This window comes from Schistocerca cancellata, chromosome 2, assembly GCF_023864275.1.
Source record: "Schistocerca cancellata isolate TAMUIC-IGC-003103 chromosome 2, iqSchCanc2.1, whole genome shotgun sequence".
In the NCBI taxonomy this organism is placed as follows: Eukaryota; Metazoa; Arthropoda; class Insecta; order Orthoptera; family Acrididae; genus Schistocerca; species Schistocerca cancellata.
This window is the reverse complement of record NC_064627.1, coordinates 799,702,957-799,722,356: the sequence shown is the minus strand read 5'-3', so window position 1 is coordinate 799,722,356 and position 19,400 is coordinate 799,702,957. Positions and strand designations below refer to the sequence as shown.

Here is a 19,400-nt window from a genome sequence, read left to right as displayed (position 1 = left end):
CTAAATGGGGTACTAGCAGTAATAAGCTGCCAGGGTGGCTGACTAGTGGGATATGGGTATCATGTAGAACGAAGCAGGAATTATATCATAATGTTAGAAGCAGTCACAATCAAGTTACAGTAGCCCATTACAAACAGTATTGTAAGATGCTTAAAAATGTTATTAGGAAGGCAAAAAGTATGTGGTATGCTAACAGAATAGCTAATTCACAGGATAAAATTAAAACCATATGGTCAGTTGTGAAGGAAGTGTCTGGTCTGCAGCACAAGGTTGACGATATAAACTCAGTTTGTAGTAGAAATATTTCTGTTACTGATAAATCAGATTTATGTACTGTATTTAACAATCTTTTTCTGAGCATTGCTGGTGAATTTAACAAAAATTTAGTTTCTACAGGGAATCATAACTTTCTTGGCAAATGCCTTTCCGATATTCATGTCTGAAATACAAAGGGAAGATTGAGACAATAATTAAGTCACTGAGGACTGGACTCTCATGGATATGATGGAGTGCCTAACAGAATACTAAAGTACTGTGATGCACATGTTAACCCTGTATTTAGCCATATTTGTAATTTTTCCTTTATGAATGGTCAGTTACCTGAATGATTAAAGTACTTAGCAGTAAAGCCGTTTATAAAAAGGGAGAAAAGGATACTGTAGACAATTTTAGACCTATTTCTATGCCATCAGTGTTTGCTAAAGTTATTGAGAAGGCTGTGTATGTAAGGATAATTAATCATTTTACATCACACGACTTGCTATCAAATGTACAGTTCGGCTTTAGAAGTCGTTTAACAACTGAAAATGGTATATTCTCTTTTCTCTGTGAGGTACTGGATGGGTTAAACACAATGTTTCGAACACTAGGCAAATTTTTTGATTTAACTAAAGCATTTGATTGCACTGATCACAAAATATTGCTCCAGAAGCTGGACTTTTACAGAATATGGGGAGTAGCTCACAATTTGTTCACCTCTTACTTTAGCAACAGACAGCAAAAGGTCGTTGAGAATGGCTGTGATGTGGGGTATATGTGGGGTATATGAGGGGGGCGGGAGGGGGGGTGCCCCAGGTATCAGCGTTGGAGCCACTCCTGTTCCTTATTTATATAAATGATGATGATGCTGTTGTGTTCAGTTCTGAGACTGGTTTGATGCAGCTCTCCATGCTACGCTACTCTATCCTGTACAAGCTTCTTCGTCTCCCAGTACCTACGGCATACCTACATCCTTCTGAATCTGCTTAGTATATTCATCTCTTGGTCTCCCTCTACGATTTTTACCCTCCACGCTGCCCTCCAATACTAAATTGGTGATCCCTTGATGCCTCAGAACATGTCCTACCAACTGATCCCTTCTTCTAGTCAAGTTGTGCCACAAACTTCTCTTCTCCCCAATCCTATTCAATACTTCCTCATTAGTAATGTGATCTACCCATCTAATCTTCAGCATTCTTCTGTAGCACCACATTTCGAAAGCTTCTATTCTCTTCTTGTCCAAACTATTTATCGTCCATGTTTCACTTCCATACATGGCTACACTCCATACAAATACTTTCAGAAACGGCTTCCAGACACTTAAATCTATACTTGATGTTAACATATTTCTCTTCTTCAGAAACGCTTTCCTTGCCATTGCCACTCTACATTTTATATCCTCTCTACTTTGACCATGATGTGCCCTCTAATATTATAGGTAACTCTAAAATATTTCTGTTTGCTGATGACACTAGCTTGGTAGTAAAGGATGTTGTGTGTAATACTGGCCCAGTTTCAAATAGTGCAGTTCATGAACTAAGTTCAAGGCTTGTAGAAAATAAACTAATGCTAAATCACAGTAAGACTCAGTTTTTACAGTTTCTAACACACAATTCAACAAAACCTGAAGTTTTAATTCCACAGAATGGGCATATGATTAGTGAAACTGAACAATTCAAATTTCTTGGCGTTCAGATTGATAGTAAAATGTCATGCAAAGCGCACATTCAGGATCTTGTTCAAAGACTTAATGCCGCCACTTTTACTATTTGAATGGTATCGGAAGTGAGTGATCGTTCGACATGAAAATTAGTCTACTTTGCTTATTTTCGTTTGCTAATGTCATGTTGTATTATATTTTGGGGTAACTTCCCATTCTAAAAGTATATTTTTGGCTCAGAAACGGGCGGTTCCGGCAATAAGTGGTGTGGCGGTTCGGGCAATAAGTGGTGTAAGTTCATGAACCTCTTTTTGACCCCTGTACACGAGTCTGGGTATTTTGACACTGGCCTCTAAATATATATATTCCTTACTGTCATTTCTTTTTAACAATATTAGCTTATTTCCAAGAATAAGCAGCTTTCACTCAGTTAATACTCGGCAGAAATCAAACCTGCATTTGGATCAAACTTCCTTAACTCTTGTGCAGAAAGGTGTGCGTATACTGCTGCATCAATTTTCAATAAGGTACTGCTCGAATTCAAAAAGCTTAGCAGTAATCCACGCACTTTCAAATCGAAACTGAAGAGTTTCCTCATGGGTCACTCCTATTCTGTCGAGGAGTTCCTTGAAAAATTAAGCTGATTCTTGATGTATTGACTTTTTTTTGGGTTCATAAACATTTTACTTTTATCTGTTATTACTTTCATGTTATAATTTCATGTACTGACATGTTCCATGACCTTTAGATTTGCTCCTCAATTTGGTCCTACGGAACTTTACTTGAAAATAAATAAATAAATCTCGTCAGAGGGTGCCTGACACTTTACATCTCCCTCAGACACCTTTGCTTCAGTGTTTTGGTACTTTTTTCTACCCCAACACTACTTCAGTCTCACTAGCCACTCGATGTCATAGAACCCTGTCTTCTGCTTATCTCTTCGTTCCTGATCCTATCTCTCAAACTCACTCAAATCACATGTCTTCCTACAGCCCATGAGACAGACCTGGAGTCAATTTGCGCTGACTGTTGTGTCACTGTATCAGGGCGTATGTTGTTGCTGACACGATGCATATGCCAAACTTTAATTTTTTAATTTACAGAGATATTCAGTTTACAGAGCATGTAACCAACTTTTCCAAATGCCATTCAGGTGAGGCCAAATTACAGGTGATGTCTGCTGTTTGGTTATCTTGCACCATGTAACCAACTTTTCCAAATGCCATTCAGGTGAGGCCAAATCACAGGTGGTGTCTGCTGTTTGGTTATCTTGCACAAGTTGGATTTTACGTCCCAGAAGTATGTATTCATTTACTACGTCCAGAGGATGGTTTTTGAAGGAGACACTGATAGTGACAGGACTAATGATTCTGGTCTTTTCAAGGCGATTTTTGAGGCCTGCAGATTCGTAAGCACGTTTGAGATTTTGGATGTTGTTGTCAGTTTATTTGTATTGCTGCTGAAGAGGATTATATCATCTGCAAAGCGAAGATGGTTGAGGCACTTTCCATTTTTGCTGATACCTTTCTGTTCCCATAGACGGACAGACACTTTCACATTTCTCTAGAGTCAAGGTAAAAATATAGAAGAGATTGTGTCTCCTTGTCTGAAGCCTATCCAAACGGATACCTTTCCAGTGACACAGTCTTTCTTTATTTTCACATGTAGACTGCATTCTCGTACATGTAGCGGATTAAGCTGGTATATCTGTAGTCAATAAGGACTCTGTTCATTGATCTCAATAGTGCCAAGGTCTATGGAGGCTACCTGAAATAGAATGTTATACTTCATAAAATTCTCTATCAGTGTGCATACTGCTTGAATGTAGTAAATGCAATGAAACCTTTTTCAAATCCCACCTGTTCCACTGCTTCCATAATTCCACAATTAACTGATTATGTTTAACAATTCAACAGTGATCGGCCTTCAAAGACTACTTCAGCTGTGTGATGACATTGTAAAAGCAACCTACAGTAAAATCCAATTATAAGGTAGGGCAATAATAAATGTAATAAGTGGACCTTCACTGAACTTCCATGTTATTAAAATGATACAGCACATCTACTGCCAGTGACAATGTGAATAAGAAACCAGTGGTAATGGGGGGAAAAAAAGCTCTTCTCCTGTGAGGGTACAAAATTTGGCTGAATTAAATTTGGGGATTTTCCCAGAAGCATCACAGACATGAAATTTTATATACCTTAGTGTTTATAAATGAGCATGTGTGTCTACAACTAATTTTATAATAATTTGTATGATGGTTAAAATACTACAGAAAGAAGTCATTTATACGTATACAATGGCTTGTATTAATTCAATGTTTGTTTTGTATTTTATTAGTTGCTTGAGGTACTCCTTGGGCAGCATGCAGCAAATGGAGCTCATAAGCAGACATACCTGTTGCACAGAGCTACCAATGGCATAGAGTGAAAAAGGAAGGAAGACAACGAGATCAATGGAGACTGAGCAGAAGATCCGATTAGGGAATGATGGGGAAGGAAATCGCATGTCACAGCATTTGCCATGAACAATGTATGAAAATCTAAATCTGGATGGCGGATGGAGATTTGAAATGTCATCATCCTGAATGCAAGTCCAGTGTACCAACCACTGCATCAATTTGCTTGGTTGAGCCGAGGAGGACCTTTGAGTATTGATTTACAAGATACACCAATGAAGATGACATTCATCAACGATGTCAACAAGAAAAAAAAATTAAAACTCCTGTAGAGTCTTTAATTGCATACAAGCATTTGATCACACCCTGTACCTGTAATCACGCATATAAGAAATGTTATACGTTATTCACCCACAATTGCCAAAAATTAACTGAAACATAATAATATTAGAAGATTGATAATTATGATTTGAAAAAGAACCTGTACCGAGAAGATGTTTCAGAACCGCCGTCCCCTCAAAATGATATAAAAGTACAAATTTTCTCAGTCAAACAATGGAAAATCCAGGATGGAATGTAACAATATTAGAGGAGGAAAGTTGCGACTCACCATATAGGGGAGATGCCTAGTCGTGATAGGCATAACAAAAAGATTTACCCAATTATAGCTTTCGGCCGTTAAGCCCCCACCAACACACACACACACACACACACACACACACACACACACACACAACTTGCACACACGTCTGCAGTCTCAGATAACTGAAACCCCACTGCGAGCAGCAGCACCAGTGTATGATGATAGTGGCGACTGGGTGGGGGTAAGGAGGAGGCTGCGGTGGAGAGGGGGAGGGATAGTATGGTAGGGGTGGTGGAAAGTTAAGTGCTGCAGTTTAGACAGAGGTCAGGAGAGAAGATGGAGAGGAGGAGGGGAGGTGGGGTGGGAAGTAGCGGAAAGGAGAGAAATTAAAAGACAGGGTGTGGCGGTGAAATGACGGCTGTGTAGTGCTGGAATGGGAACAGGGAGGGGGCTGGATGGGTGAGGACAGTAACTAACGAACGTTGAGACCAGGAGGATTACGGGAACATAGGATGTATTGCAGAGAAAGTTTCCACCTGCGCAGTTCAGAAAAACTGGTGTTGATGGAAGGATCCATATGGCACAGGCTGTGAAGCAGTCATTGAGATGAGGGATATCATGTTTGGCAGCATTTCAGCAACAGCGTGGTCCTCTTGTTTTTTGGCCACAGTTTGTCTGTGGCTGTTCATGCGGACAGACAGCTTGTTGGTTGTCATGCCTACATAGAATGCAGCACAGTGGTGGCAGCGTAGCTTGTAAATCACGTGACTGGTTTCACAGGTATCCCTGCCTTTGGTGGGATAGGTGATGTTAGTGACCAGATTGGTATAGGTGGTGGTAGGAGGATGTATGGGACAGGTCTTGCATCTAGGTCTATTCCAGGGGTACGAGCCATGAGGTAAGGGATTGGGAGCACGGGTTGTGTAAAGATGGACGAGTATATTGTGTAGGTTCAGTGGACGGCGGAATACCATGGTAGGAGGGATGGCAAGAATAGTGGGCAGGACATTTCTCATTACAGGGCACGACGAGAGGTAATCAAAACCCTGGCAGAGAATGTAATTCAGTTGCTCCAGTCGCGGATGGTACTGAGTGACGAGGGGAATGCTCCTCTGTGAATCTGATGATTTCATTTCATCTCATTTTTTCCCCTTGTACATCCGTTTCGTCCTTTCCGTGATTTTTCACATATATTTGGATGTATTTTTCGGACGTAATTCTAATTTTTTTACGCAATTTTTCACATTTTTTTGCACTACCATGGATCGTTGCTCCTTCCATCTGTGTAAATACAGAAAAGTTTCCTTATCCCTAGCCAGATCCCAGTCCCACATACTGTTCCTGCATTGTTGCCTGGCTCATGAAATCCCCCCCCCCCCCCCCCCCCCAATGGCCTTACCATCAAATTACCTAACTCTGGTTGCCACCCCTCCTTCCACAATGACCTCCACCTGTTCAGATTCCGCCAATCCTTAGCCCTCACCAACATACTCCTGCAAAACCATATCAACTGCGCCCAATCCTCCTTGCAGTACCTTCTCTCCATCCACAAAATTCTCCTGCCATGTATTGCCAAATCCCTGGAACCCATAACACACATTGAAACTCTTGCCCTGCAGGAACTTTAGCAACATGCACACCACCACCTCAAAAAGCTCTCCATCCTGCTCACTTCCTTTTGCTGCCTTTGAGTACCAGTATCTACCACCTCTACAACAACTTCCAAACCTCCCCCATGTCCCCTCATAGCTGACAAATCCTGTCTCGCAGACCTACTACACTTACCCCACCCTCAAAAACTCCCACCACCACACAGAACCCAGAACCTAAACAGAACCGCAACACAGTCATGAACCTTTCCTCCAGAAGACTTAGTCCCACAGAAATATCAGTCCTTTCGAAAGGCCTCACCTTTTGCCCCACTCCCAAATTCAATCAAGCAGGACTTGTTAAAGACCTTCTCTCCTTCTCCTGGTCCCTACAGGGGAAACACTTTTTCATCACTAACCCGACCAGCCAGACTCAACCAAAGACCAATATTGAACCTTGCCTCACTCTGTTCACTCTTCTATCGAACTGTAATCCACCACCACTACCTCCAAACCATCCCCTGTTAACAGAATGAGATTTTCACTCTGTAGCGGAGTGTGTGCTGATATGAAACTTCCTGGTAGATTAAAACTGTGTGCCGGACCGAGACCCTGCAAGGTTCGCAGGAGAGCTTCTGTTAAGTTTGGAAGGTAGGAGACGAGGTACTGGCAGAAGTAAAGCTATGAGGACGGGACGTGAGTCATGCTTGGGTAGCTCAGTTGGTAGAGCACTTGCCCGCGAAAGGCAAAGGCCCCGAGTTCGAGTCTCGGTCCGGCACACAGCTTTAATCTGCCAGGAAGTTTCATCCCCTGTTAATTTTCCAGAGTTTCTTAGCCTCGAACCTTGCCTCACTATCATTCCCCAAATCCCTCAACATGCAATCTAACCTTACATCCGCAGAAAGAACCGCACTCCACCATCTAAAAACTGATTCCGACCTTATAATCCTACCTGCAGACAAAGGCTCCACCACTGTTGTTTTGAACTGCAAGGGTTGTGTGGCAGAAGGACTCCATCAGCTGTCAGATACTTCCACCTACAAACCTTGCCACAGTGACCCCATTCCAGTAGTCCAGCAGGATCTCCAGTCACTACTCAACTCCTTAGGCCCATCCCAGAACCTCTCCCCAGAGTCCATCTCTCTACTTATCCCCACCACTCCCCGCATCCCAACCACCCATGACGTCCCATTGTGGCCAATTACTGTGCCCCCACTGAGAGAATCTCTGCTCTCATAGACCAACACCTTCAACCTATTACCCGGAACCTATCCTCCACTGATTCTCCACAGTTCCTGTCTCTTTATCACACTGTGCCCTGCTCGTCACTGTTGATGCCACCTCCCTGTACACTTAACATTCCTAATGCCCATGACCTTACTGCTACTGAACACTACCTTTCCAGACACCCTATGGATTCCAAACCCAACAACCGCCTTCCTAATCGCAATGACCAACTATAACCTCACCCACAATTACTTCTCCTTTGAAGGAATTACCTGCAAACAAATCCGGGGTACGGCTATGGGCACCCGCATGGCACCACCCTATGCCAACCTATTCATGGGCCATCTAGAGGAATCTTTCCTAAAAATCCAGAATCCTAAACCCCTCACCTGGTTCAGATTCATTGATGACATCTTTGCTATCTGGATTGAAGGTGAGGACACCCATCCACATTCCTCCAGAACTTCAACAATTTCTCCCCCACTTGCTTCACCTGGTCCTACTCAACCCAACAAGCCACCTTCCTAGATGTTGACCTCCACCTCAGAGATGGCTACATTAATACCTCCGTCCTTATCAAACTTACTAACCACCAGCAATAGCTCCACTTTGACAGCTGCCACCCATTCCATACCAAGCAGTCACTTCCATACAGCCTAGCCACCTGTGGTCATTGCATCTGCAGTGGCAAGCAGTACCTCTCAAAATATACCGAGGGTCTCACTGAAGCCTTAACTGACCATAATTATCCTCCCATCCTTGTACAAAAGCAAATCTCCCATGCCTTATCTTTCCAGTCTCCCACCACTTCCGTAAGTCCCACAGTCCGACCACAGAGGAGCATTCCCCTCATAACTCAGTACCATCCGGGACTGGAGCAACTGAATTACATTCTCCGCCAGGGTTTCGATTACCTATCGTTGTGCCCTGAAATGAGAAATGTCCTGCCCACTACCCTTCCCACCCCTCCTACAGTGGTATTCCGCCATCCACCGAACTTTCACAATGTACTCCTCCATCCTTACACAACCCCTGCTCCCAATCCCTTACCTAATGGCTCATACCCCTGAAAAAGACCTAGAAGCAAGACCTGTCCCATACATCCTCCTACCAGTCCGGTCACTAACATCACCTATCCCATCAAAGGCAAGGCTACTTGTGAAACCAGTCATGTGATTTACAAGGTAAGCTGCAATCTATGTAGGCATCACAACCAAAAAGCTGTCTGTCCGCATGAACGGCCACAGACAAACTGTGGCCAAAAAACAAGTGCACCACCCTGTTGCTGAACACGCTGCCAAACATGATATCCCTCATCTCAATGACTGCTTCTCAGCCAGTGCCGTATGGATCCTTCCTATCAATACCAGCTTTTCTGAATTGTGCAGGTGGGAACTTTCCCTGCAGTACATCCTACATTCCCGCAACCCTCCTGGTCTCAACCTTCGTTAGTCACTGTCCTCACCCATCCAGCCCCCTCCCCAGCACTACACAGCCGTCATTTCACCGCCACACCCTGTATTTTAATTTCTCTCCTTTCCGCTACTCCCCCCCCCCCCTCTCCTCCTCCTCCTCTCCACCTTCTCTCCTGTCCTCTGTCTAAACTGCAGCACTTAACTTTCCACCACCCCTACCATACTATCCCTCCCCTCTCCGCTGCAGCCTCCTCCTTACCCCCACCCAGTCGCCACTATCATCATACACTGGTGCTGCTGCTCGCAGGGTGGTTTCAGTTATCTGAGACTGCAGACGTGTGTGCAAGTTGTGTTTGCGTGAGTGTGTGTGTGTGTGTGTGTGTGTGTGTGTGTGTGTGTGTGTGTGTGTGTGTGTGTGTGTTTGTCTATTGCTGACAAAGGCCTTAATGGCTGAAAGCTATAATTGTGTGAATCTTTTTGTTGTGCCTATCATCACTCAGCATCTCCGCTATACGAGAGTAGCAACTTTCCTTCTCTAATTTTCTTAGTCAAAATTTTAATAAAACCAGTGTCACATTGTACATCACCACTTTGCAAAATGGTTCAGTAAACCATTATTATTATTATTATTATTATTATTATTATTATTATTATTATTTTTTTTTTTTTTTTGCATGTGCACTTACCTCAAGCAACCACGGTTTCAAAGCTTCATCCAACAAGACATCAATTCCAAAAAGTTCATATGAGCAGTAACGGGAAACAAGATTTGCACGTGTTAGTTGACTTATGGAAGATTCCCCACTGATGATTGTCTTGATAACAAGATCCACAAGACTGTCCCACAATGCCTTAACGTCAACACCATCCTTCTCCAGGTAACTCCACAGTGTTTTGACTGTCCTATAAATTTAAAACAATAGCTGAAACATTAATCAATGGCACACAAAGGAAGAGTATACAATTATTTATATACAGATTTGGCACTGAAATGGGTCAGCAGTTTCTTGTTGTATTTCAACATTATTTGTCATTACAAGATGACTGATGTGCATCCCAAAGAATGAAGCGGAAACATGGAACTTCTTCACCTGTTTAGTTTCATTTAGATCTGACCAAACTAACAAGAAAGCACAATAATCACCTTCAGGTCACTTGACAAACCAAGTCTTAAGGAATGTGGCTCCATATGTAAACACACAATTTAATGTAACTACAAGTCATTTCTGTACACAACTGAGAATTGGTAGTGATAGTATAAGACACTATTCTTAATCTAGAAAAATCCATTTCAGTCAATCGAAAACTCGATAAGTTAACAAAATATGACCCACATTCACTTATGGCTTTTAGAATTTTTATAAGGAGGCAAGTTGAACATTTTATTCCTCTACCATCCATGTATCCTCATTCGATCAATTGTAAAACACAGTCTACAAGAAATCCAAAAAACTTTGCAGATATGTAAATGTAATGCTTTGGCAGCATGGTTTTGAGTGGCAAATATTAAGCAAAAATATCTGTTGCAAACACGTTATACATAGAGGAGATGGAGTAAGGAAGGTCGCACAGACAAGGAAAGCGTACACCCAGTGGGTCATCAATTTCTCTTATCTTTTGCACAACTGCAGTATATACTTACAGGTATCAATGCTGGGTTAGTACAATGGGCTTCTCACTGTTTTCAAGAAATAGAAGTTTTAAGTTTTACAAGCCTGGTGGATACCATACAAGAGCGCCAGATATGGAGCAGCTGCATTAGAGAACTGGCTAAAACGGCAGGCTGGGTATATGTCCATACTGGATTCAAGTCTCAATTTCTTTTCTAATCTTCCAACAAACACTTCTATTGCTCCAACGAATCATGTTTCTTCAGAAAGGAGCAATAATAATGAAGATAATCATAGTAGTATATTTGTGGCGAGGCTTAATAAGGAATGCTGATGAAATGAACATTTATTTATATCAATACATTCATACAAATATTACAAAGTAATTTCAGTGAAGTCATTTTACTTCATCTTTGTCATTGGTAGGTGAACATGTTTAGGTTGTATTCATCATAAAAATATGGAAACCACAGCAAACTTCCACTAAGCATATTTTATAAATAACACTTCCTGCCACGTACATTTAATTTTTTAGTGATTATATGGTGAAATACACCTTATTAACTTTTTAATAGGAACCTTATTTACTTTTTAATAAGAACTTTATTTACTTTTAAATACGAATAATCAATCAGAAATTGTTTTTGACATACGCCATGCATATTTCAACATAGCCATGAATGCTTGAGAAGTGTATCAACTGATACAATATCAGGGAGTGAGGAATAATTCACTCTTAAAGAGTGTTTTTTTCTAACCAAGTAACAATGTAGAAGCATTTCATCCAAGTTTCTTATTATTCCTTGCCACGAAAGAACCATTGCCACAACCAATGAAGAAACATGATTTGTTATAGCAATACAAGTGTTTGCTGGAAGCTAGGAGGGCGGGGGATCTGGGGGAGGGGGAGATGGTGGTGGTAGACTGACAACAGTGACCAAATATGGCTGTAGTATAGTCAGACTTATCTGGCACCTTTTCCAGTTATGCTAACACTGCTCTGGCTGACAGCTGGTACTCTCATGTGGTATTCAACAGTTTTGTAAAATTTTGAACCTAAATTAGATGAAAATGCTTGAAGCTGATCACACTAGGGCACCTTGTTACATTTAGCCTGTACTAAAATCGACTGAAAAATAAGGCAAATTGATGAGCAATTGCAATTTTGCTTCCATTGTGAGAGATGTGCCACACCATCTTCGAGAAAGGGGGTGATGCTTTAAGCAGTCTCACAAACCATATTCTAGAATGAGATTTTCACTCTGCAGCGGAGTGTGCGCTGATATGAAGCTTCCTGGCAGATTAAAACTGTGTGCCCGACCGAGACTCGAACTCGGGACCTTTGCCTTTCGCGGGCAAGTGCTCTACCATCTGAGCTACCGAAGCACGACTCACGCCCGGTACTCACAGCTTTACTTCTGCCAGTACCTCGTCTCCTACCTTCCAAACTTTGCAGAAGCTCTTCTGCGAACCTTGCAGAACTAGCACTCCTGAAAGAAAGGATATTACGGAGACATGGCTTAGCCACAGCCTGGGGGATGTTTCCAGAATGAGATTTTCACTCTGCAGCGGAGTGTGCGCTGATATGAAGCTTCCTGGCAGATTAAAACTGTGTGCCCGACCGAGACTCGAACTCGGGACCTTTGCCTTTCGCGGGCAAGTGCTCTACCATCTGAGCTACCGAAGCACGACTCACGCCCGGTACTCACAGCTTTACTTCTGCCAGTACCTCGTCTCCTACCTTCCAAACTTTGCAGAAGCTCTTCTGCGAACCTTGCAGAACTAGCACTCCTGAAAGAAAGGATATTACGGAGACATGGCTTAGCCACAGCCTGGGGGATGTTTCCAGAATGAGATTTTCACTCTGCAGCGGAGTGTGCGCTGATATGAAGCTTCCTGGCAGATTAAAACTGTGTGCCCGACCGAGACTCGAACTCGGGACCTTTGCCTTTCGCGGGCAAGTGCTCTACCATCTGAGCTACCGAAGCACGACTCACGCCCGGTACTCACAGCTTTACTTCTGCCAGTACCTCGTCTCCTACCTTCCAAACTTTGCAGAAGCTCTTCTGCGAACCTTGCAGAACTAGCACTCCTGAAAGAAAGGATATTACGGAGACATGGCTTAGCCACAGCCTGGGGGATGTTTCCAGAATGAGATTTTCACTCTGCAGCGGAGTGTGCGCTGATATGAAGCTTCCTGGCAGATTAAAACTGTGTGCCCGACCGAGACTCGAACTCGGGACCTTTGCCTTTCGCGGGCAAGTGCTCTACCATCTGAGCTACCGAAGCACGACTCACGCCCGGTACTCACAGCTTTACTTCTGCCAGTACCTCGTCTCCTACCTTCCAAACTTTGCAGAAGCTCTTCTGCGAACCTTGCAGAACTAGCACTCCTGAAAGAAAGGATATTACGGAGACATGGCTTAGCCACAGCCTGGGGGATGTTTCCAGAATGAGATTTTCACTCTGCAGCGGAGTGTGCGCTGATATGAAGCTTCCTGGCAGATTAAAACTGTGTGCCCGACCGAGACTCGAACTCGGGACCTTTGCCTTTCGCGGGCAAGTGCTCTACCATCTGAGCTACCGAAGCACGACTCACGCCCGGTACTCACAGCTTTACTTCTGCCAGTACCTCGTCTCCTACCTTCCAAACTTTGCAGAAGCTCTTCTGCGAACCTTGCAGAACTAGCACTCCTGAAAGAAAGGATATTACGGAGACATGGCTTAGCCACAGCCTGGGGGATGTTTCCAGAATGAGATTTTCACTCTGCAGCGGAGTGTGCGCTGATATGAAGCTTCCTGGCAGATTAAAACTGTGTGCCCGACCGAGACTCGAACTCGGGACCTTTGCCTTTCGCGGGCAAGTGCTCTACCATCTGAGCTACCGAAGCACGACTCACGCCCGGTACCCGAGTTCGAGTCTCGGTCGGGCACACAGTTTTAATCTGCCAGGAAGCTTCAAACCATATTCTGTCACTTCAAAGGAGCATTAGGAGCATTTACTGTGACAGGCTAACAACGACGAATTTAGTTGTAGTCAATGTTTAATGTATGTTTGGCACCAATGATACTAGATAAGGAATGCTGGCTCAGATTAAAAAAGATGGGGTACAAAACTGAAGGGGTTGGTGTAAGTAAGAGCTAACACTGAATTCAATAAGTGTTGGGATGATCACATTATCTGATGTGTTTTCGAATGGTCTACATGCTGACAAGAAAAATCTCCAGAGGTACTGCTATAAAACATTGCTGGGTATGTAAATTATCTTATTTTACGGTATTTACCTCTCTGAATTAAAGTGAATATACAATATGCAGTAACTCAAAATATGCTTTTTTGCGTTAGCACTATCTTCAACTGACCCCTTCAACTGTTCACACTTTTTGAACAAACCATACCTATAATTTCTAGATATGATTAGGGGGAGACCACGTGAAGTTTATAGGAGGACAAGTATAGACAAGGATTCAATCTATACTTGTTCTGAATGAGAGTCCAAAGTCTTGACCACTGTGTCATGTCTGTCAGTGATGAAAGAAAGAAATGGGTGGATGCAATAACCTAGGATTAAAGGAGACATTTCAATCTATACTTCATAACCTTTACCAGAGTATTTTCCCATAACTGTACTTTATGTTAATTATGAGTCTTTAGATTACACAATCAAAAAATTAGGTGGTTAGAGAAAAACAAATAAAAGTGCAAAAAGTTGCATGCTGACAATAAAATAGGGCAAAACCTGATAATACTGTACAATGATAAACAGTACTGATACACAACTGCTGTAAAGAATAAAAACCTACTACTTGTGACAAAATCTGCAATTTTTGGCATTTGTGCCTTTTTCAGCAGAAACTAAAACTGCTCAAGAATGAAAATAATGTCTGGACTGGCTTCTACGCTCACTTTACAGCCACTATTTGATGTACATTACACAAAACATATTTATGACTGACACACAATTCTTGAAACAATGTTGAAATACTTCGCACACCTCCTACAAACTTAGCTAGAACTGACAGATCTGTAAACAAAATACACAGCAATAATTTCTTATGTGTCCTCTACACACGCTGACAATCTGAAATCACAGCAAGAATAGTTGGAGGAGACATAAAACATTTCCAAATAAAACAACACGATTGTGAAATAGCAAAATTCTGAAGTTGTGGAGTTTTAAGTGTCATTTAACACATTACCATTTGTGTCCCTGACATGCTGATGCATCTTCATTCTGTGTGTACTGGCTGCTCATTTTATTGATACTGTAGTTTGTGAGATGCATGTATCTGTCACTTAGACATGCCATGTCACCAGAGTATTTAACTACAGGAAGAGAAAAAAATCCAATACTTAACACAATTAGGGATATGAAAATAATAAATTCTTGAAAATATACGATTTATCTGCAATTAATACATACCTGATGCAAATCTTACCAGGCCATCATCATAAATATAAATCCGCAGAGGATTGATACTTGTAACAAGAACATACAAGCGTAAATCAAACTTACTGCCATTTATCAAATATGGCTGTGAAATGTACTTCTGAACAACCAACGGTCTTCTCTTTGGTATCTGAGCCCATCGATGTATTACTTTAATGCCCGTTCCTCTTGCTGATGCAGGCTAGTAAGTAAGATAATGCATTAGACACTATTCAAAAGTGGAAAGGGATTGGATTGTTAACACTTATGTTTTACAGATCACCTAAATTGTATTATTCTAATGTAATCACTGATCAAACAAGTACGGGTGATGGAAAAATATACTTTTTGGTCAAAAACAAAAATGTATTTCATGTTTCATAATATGGATACAGAAAATCTACTCGCAATGCAACAACAAGCCCCTTGTGTGGTTTCAATTCATTGTCAATAGCATACCATATGGTCATATGGTGAGATGGTAAGCTTTGAAACTCTGCAACTCACTTTTACTGTCAAGTTTCACTAGGTCATTTTCCATATCTCTTGTCACCTGCTGTTCACAAACTCACTCTCATTTTTGTCCAGTACCTCTATTCTGATTTGAGCTTGTAGGTGACTTTTGCTGTATAACTAGGAGTATTTCGTAGCCTCTCTTCTACCAGGTTGATATGTCCCTGGTTCCAAAAGTTATTTTGCCTTTCCCTCTGCTGCCATTTGACAAATCGAGTAATTTCGACACTTTACCCTTCAAAAATTATGTAGAAAGAAAGGAAGAGAACAAATACACTGCTAAACAACAACAACAACAACAACAACAACTACCACCACCAGAATGTGACTAAACAAAAAACAAATGGGTATCATACTTCTGAATGAATATGTAATTAAGGACATAACTAAATTTATGATTAGTGTAACAATCAGCATGAAATCTTCTGTTATCCTCTGGCAAACATAAGTCAGTCAACCCATTACGGATACATCACTAACTCAGTATATATATTGTTTTTGATAGTCATCACAATTGTACACTTTGTTAATCTTACACTGGTTTCCACCTAACTGTCAATAACTTCCGTTAAGAACACAAAGCAAGTGTATGTCTAGGATGTCTAGGTTGTGGGGGTTGTTTTCTGAAGGGAGAGGAACCAAGTTTTATTTACATCATCTACAAAAATAATGAATTGTAAAGTATGATGTTCATCAATGGAAAATTCGATATTAATTGCTTAGTAGCTTTCTTAGGAAACTTCTTGTTGTACTGACACTCAAAGCAGAATCTCTGACTTCACCAATTGAGCTATCAAAGCACACTGCACCTTTCAGTTGCAATCTGCCAGTACCTTTCTCTTTTTTCCATAGCACTGTTCACACTCTATTGCACAGTGAAATTTTCATTCGGGTAACAGCATTTCAATAATAATAATAATAATAATAATAATAATAATAATGTTTGGATCAACATCTTAAATACAGAAGCAGACATCATTAGTTACGTTTAAGGTCACTAATTCATATTTTTCTGTATTATATATTAGCTTTGTTTCAATATATTCACACCTTTTCTTTTTCATGCAGGGTTTACCGAGACCATGACAATGCAGCATCTTACTTTGGCCAGTTTTGCAGTGCTGTCACCACTATTGTTTTAGCAAATAGTCAGGTACTGCAAGAAGATGGGATCTCCAGTGTCAAGATCTTTGTTGCATTTTATTACAATAATTATAATCAAGAGCTTTGTATTTGAGGGTACAATTAATGTACTGAAAAGGTTTTGTACCCTCAACATCTGGTTGATGAAGCATATATTCAATATTTGTTGTATTGTACAGACAGAGAACAAGCAATTTATGTCTTGTGCATTCAGTAAACTTAACAAACAAAAAGATTTAATGGAAATGAAATAAAATAAAATCCAGTGGTTTTATATAAAATGAATTTATTAATTTACAATACTACACTTGAAATTTTTGATAATTCCTCAGAAAAGAAAGAAATAAAAATATAATTATAGGATACACAGTAAACCTTTAATGTACCAAAGAATGACAGTAATATCTGTCTTGATATAACATTCTTTTTCATAGAATTTGTAAGTGTACGAGATTTTCCAGATTTTTGTAGCCAAAGTTTTTGGACATAAATCATTTTATTGTTTGAGGGTGAAATCTCATATTAATTTTGATTATAAACAACCTTCATAAGCAGAAGATCAGTTCATTCGTTTATCCAGAAAATCACTCATAACTTAAAAGTTTAATTATTATATCAGGGGATTAGGTAAGGAGCAAGTCTTGTTTCATATGTTGTACTATTTACCTGAGGTATTCAGGATGGGCTCCATGCCATGCCAAGAGCATTAAAGCTGTATTTGACATCATCACATGCAAAGTAATCCAGAGGTGGCAAACCACTGGCAAATCTTTAGTTGTCGGTATACCTTTACCCAATGGTAATGCATATGCTGATGAACTGCTACTCTTTTTTTTCTTTGGAAGTTTAGGCTTTGTTCAAAACGAGTTGCACCTAGATGTTTAGCCACTGATTACATTTTAACGACAAAATAAAAGCTTTCCTATAAATCAGAGTTATATGAGGCCTGGTTTTGATAGAAGTTGAGCTCTTCTACAGACATAATACGAATTATCAATTAGTCAGGGGTTTGCAGACTTTTTGGAGATGAAGACCAGCATTGTGGTAACTTGTGAAATAACTGAACCCTTGCAAAGTACAAACAATTAATAAGGAATGGTCTCTCTTTGCGACGATGAGTTGTCTTAAGAACCTGCAGATAATGAGAAAAACTGTTAAAAAAACTACTGCCACAAAAATTATTGTGCTGTGAAGTTTCCTCACATTCTTAGAAGAAAGATGAACTAACAAAACCAAACCATGGGGAACACCGCATCATCAACAAAATTAGCCTGGCAAAATGGGAAAAGATGGTCTAGTGTACAACCTCTCATCACTAGAGTTGGCAAATATACTAAATGAAATTTCAAACCTCTATTGCAATGTCTCATTTGGTGACAGTACGCGACACAACAAATGAGAACGAGTTGCTTGGCAGCATTGGTACTATCTGAATGAAGCAACTTTACATTTTAGCTGTTATTATTTATTACATAGCCCTTCATAACAAAAATATAAAAACACTGTGCTGTGTTGCAAAAGCATTCATCACAGTTACCCCAAAAGGGTAAACAACCTTTACTACAACCTTGACCAGGGCAGTAATGTGATACTAGTGCACTGTCACAGTGTGTCAAACATATTGTGATATTGTGGCGACTCCTTCCCTTGCCTTGTAGACCAGACCCCCCCCCCCCCCTCCCCCTGCTGGTCACTTCCACTGGAGGGAGAAGTTAGACGGCCACACTTTCTGACTGCTAGGTATGCCGAACCGTCGCTCGACCAGCCCCTTGTGCAATCCGACGAGGCAACATCCCCAGCCCTGCTCTTGGCAGCCTGGCCGCGGAATGCCACGAGGCCCTCGTTGTTGCCCACCGCAATTCTCTGGGGTGTGCGCGTAACACACAATTCTTATACCACGCTCATCATCGTCATCTTGTTGTGGTCCATTTAACGAAAGGAATGCTATCGTGTTTATTCACACAGCCTTTCACAGGTGCATCTTCGAGGCGATTCTACTGTCTAAAGAAGTACAAAGCCTGCTGACAGATGTCCAGTTCGTCCTCCCAGTATCAACAATTTGAATATTGCATGCAGTGTAGTGCAAATAGTGCAGTGAAGTGCAATGCGCTCTAGGACTACCAGGCTGTTTTATTACTATTCTATCCCTGGCCGTTTTGTCACTCCTTTGCCGCCAAGTGCACTAGTGAAGCAGTATTTCCATGCTGCCGGATGGCATCAAACGAAGGTTACAAGCCACCCATGGTCTGCCCGGTCCAGACCGTCCTCTCAATTAAGAGGTATTAGCTCATTTCAAATGTTACTTGTAACCGCTCTTTAGAGAGTGTTTATTCAGCAACAAGTATTAGATTAAATTCTGTAATACGAAATGACCTAAGAGCCAAAAAACAGTAGTAATATTTCGAAATAGTGTAACGCAAAGTAGTACAAAGGGAATCCGAGGAAGACATAACAGAGCTGCAGTTTGTTTTGAATGTAATATACAAAACAAACACGCAGCATTGTTAGGTCTCTTGAGTTTTTGTTTTCAGTGGTGGTGAGTGTGTTCGCAGTTCTTCCGCGGTAGTCGGAATT

At 41.2% G+C, this 19,400-nt stretch overlaps 1 protein-coding gene across 5 annotated transcripts in view; it reads right to left on the bottom strand.

The window, feature by feature from the left end:
• Nucleotides 1-19,400, bottom strand: part of LOC126162655 (tubulin monoglutamylase TTLL4-like) — a 246,392-nt gene that overhangs the window by 121,284 nt on the left and 105,708 nt on the right. For all 5 annotated transcript variants that reach the window (XR_007535095.1, XM_049919293.1, XM_049919296.1 and 2 more), the window contains exons 10-12: nucleotides 15,165-15,372; nucleotides 14,941-15,067; nucleotides 9,817-10,033 (exon numbers count right to left, since the gene is read on the bottom strand). Coding sequence is in view for 4 of the 5 variants with exons in the window: in XM_049919293.1 (XP_049775250.1) it covers nucleotides 9,817-10,033; nucleotides 14,941-15,067; nucleotides 15,165-15,372 (552 nt within the window). In the remaining variant the exon portion in view is untranslated. The remainder of the gene's footprint in view (nucleotides 1-9,816; nucleotides 10,034-14,940; nucleotides 15,068-15,164; nucleotides 15,373-19,400) is intronic.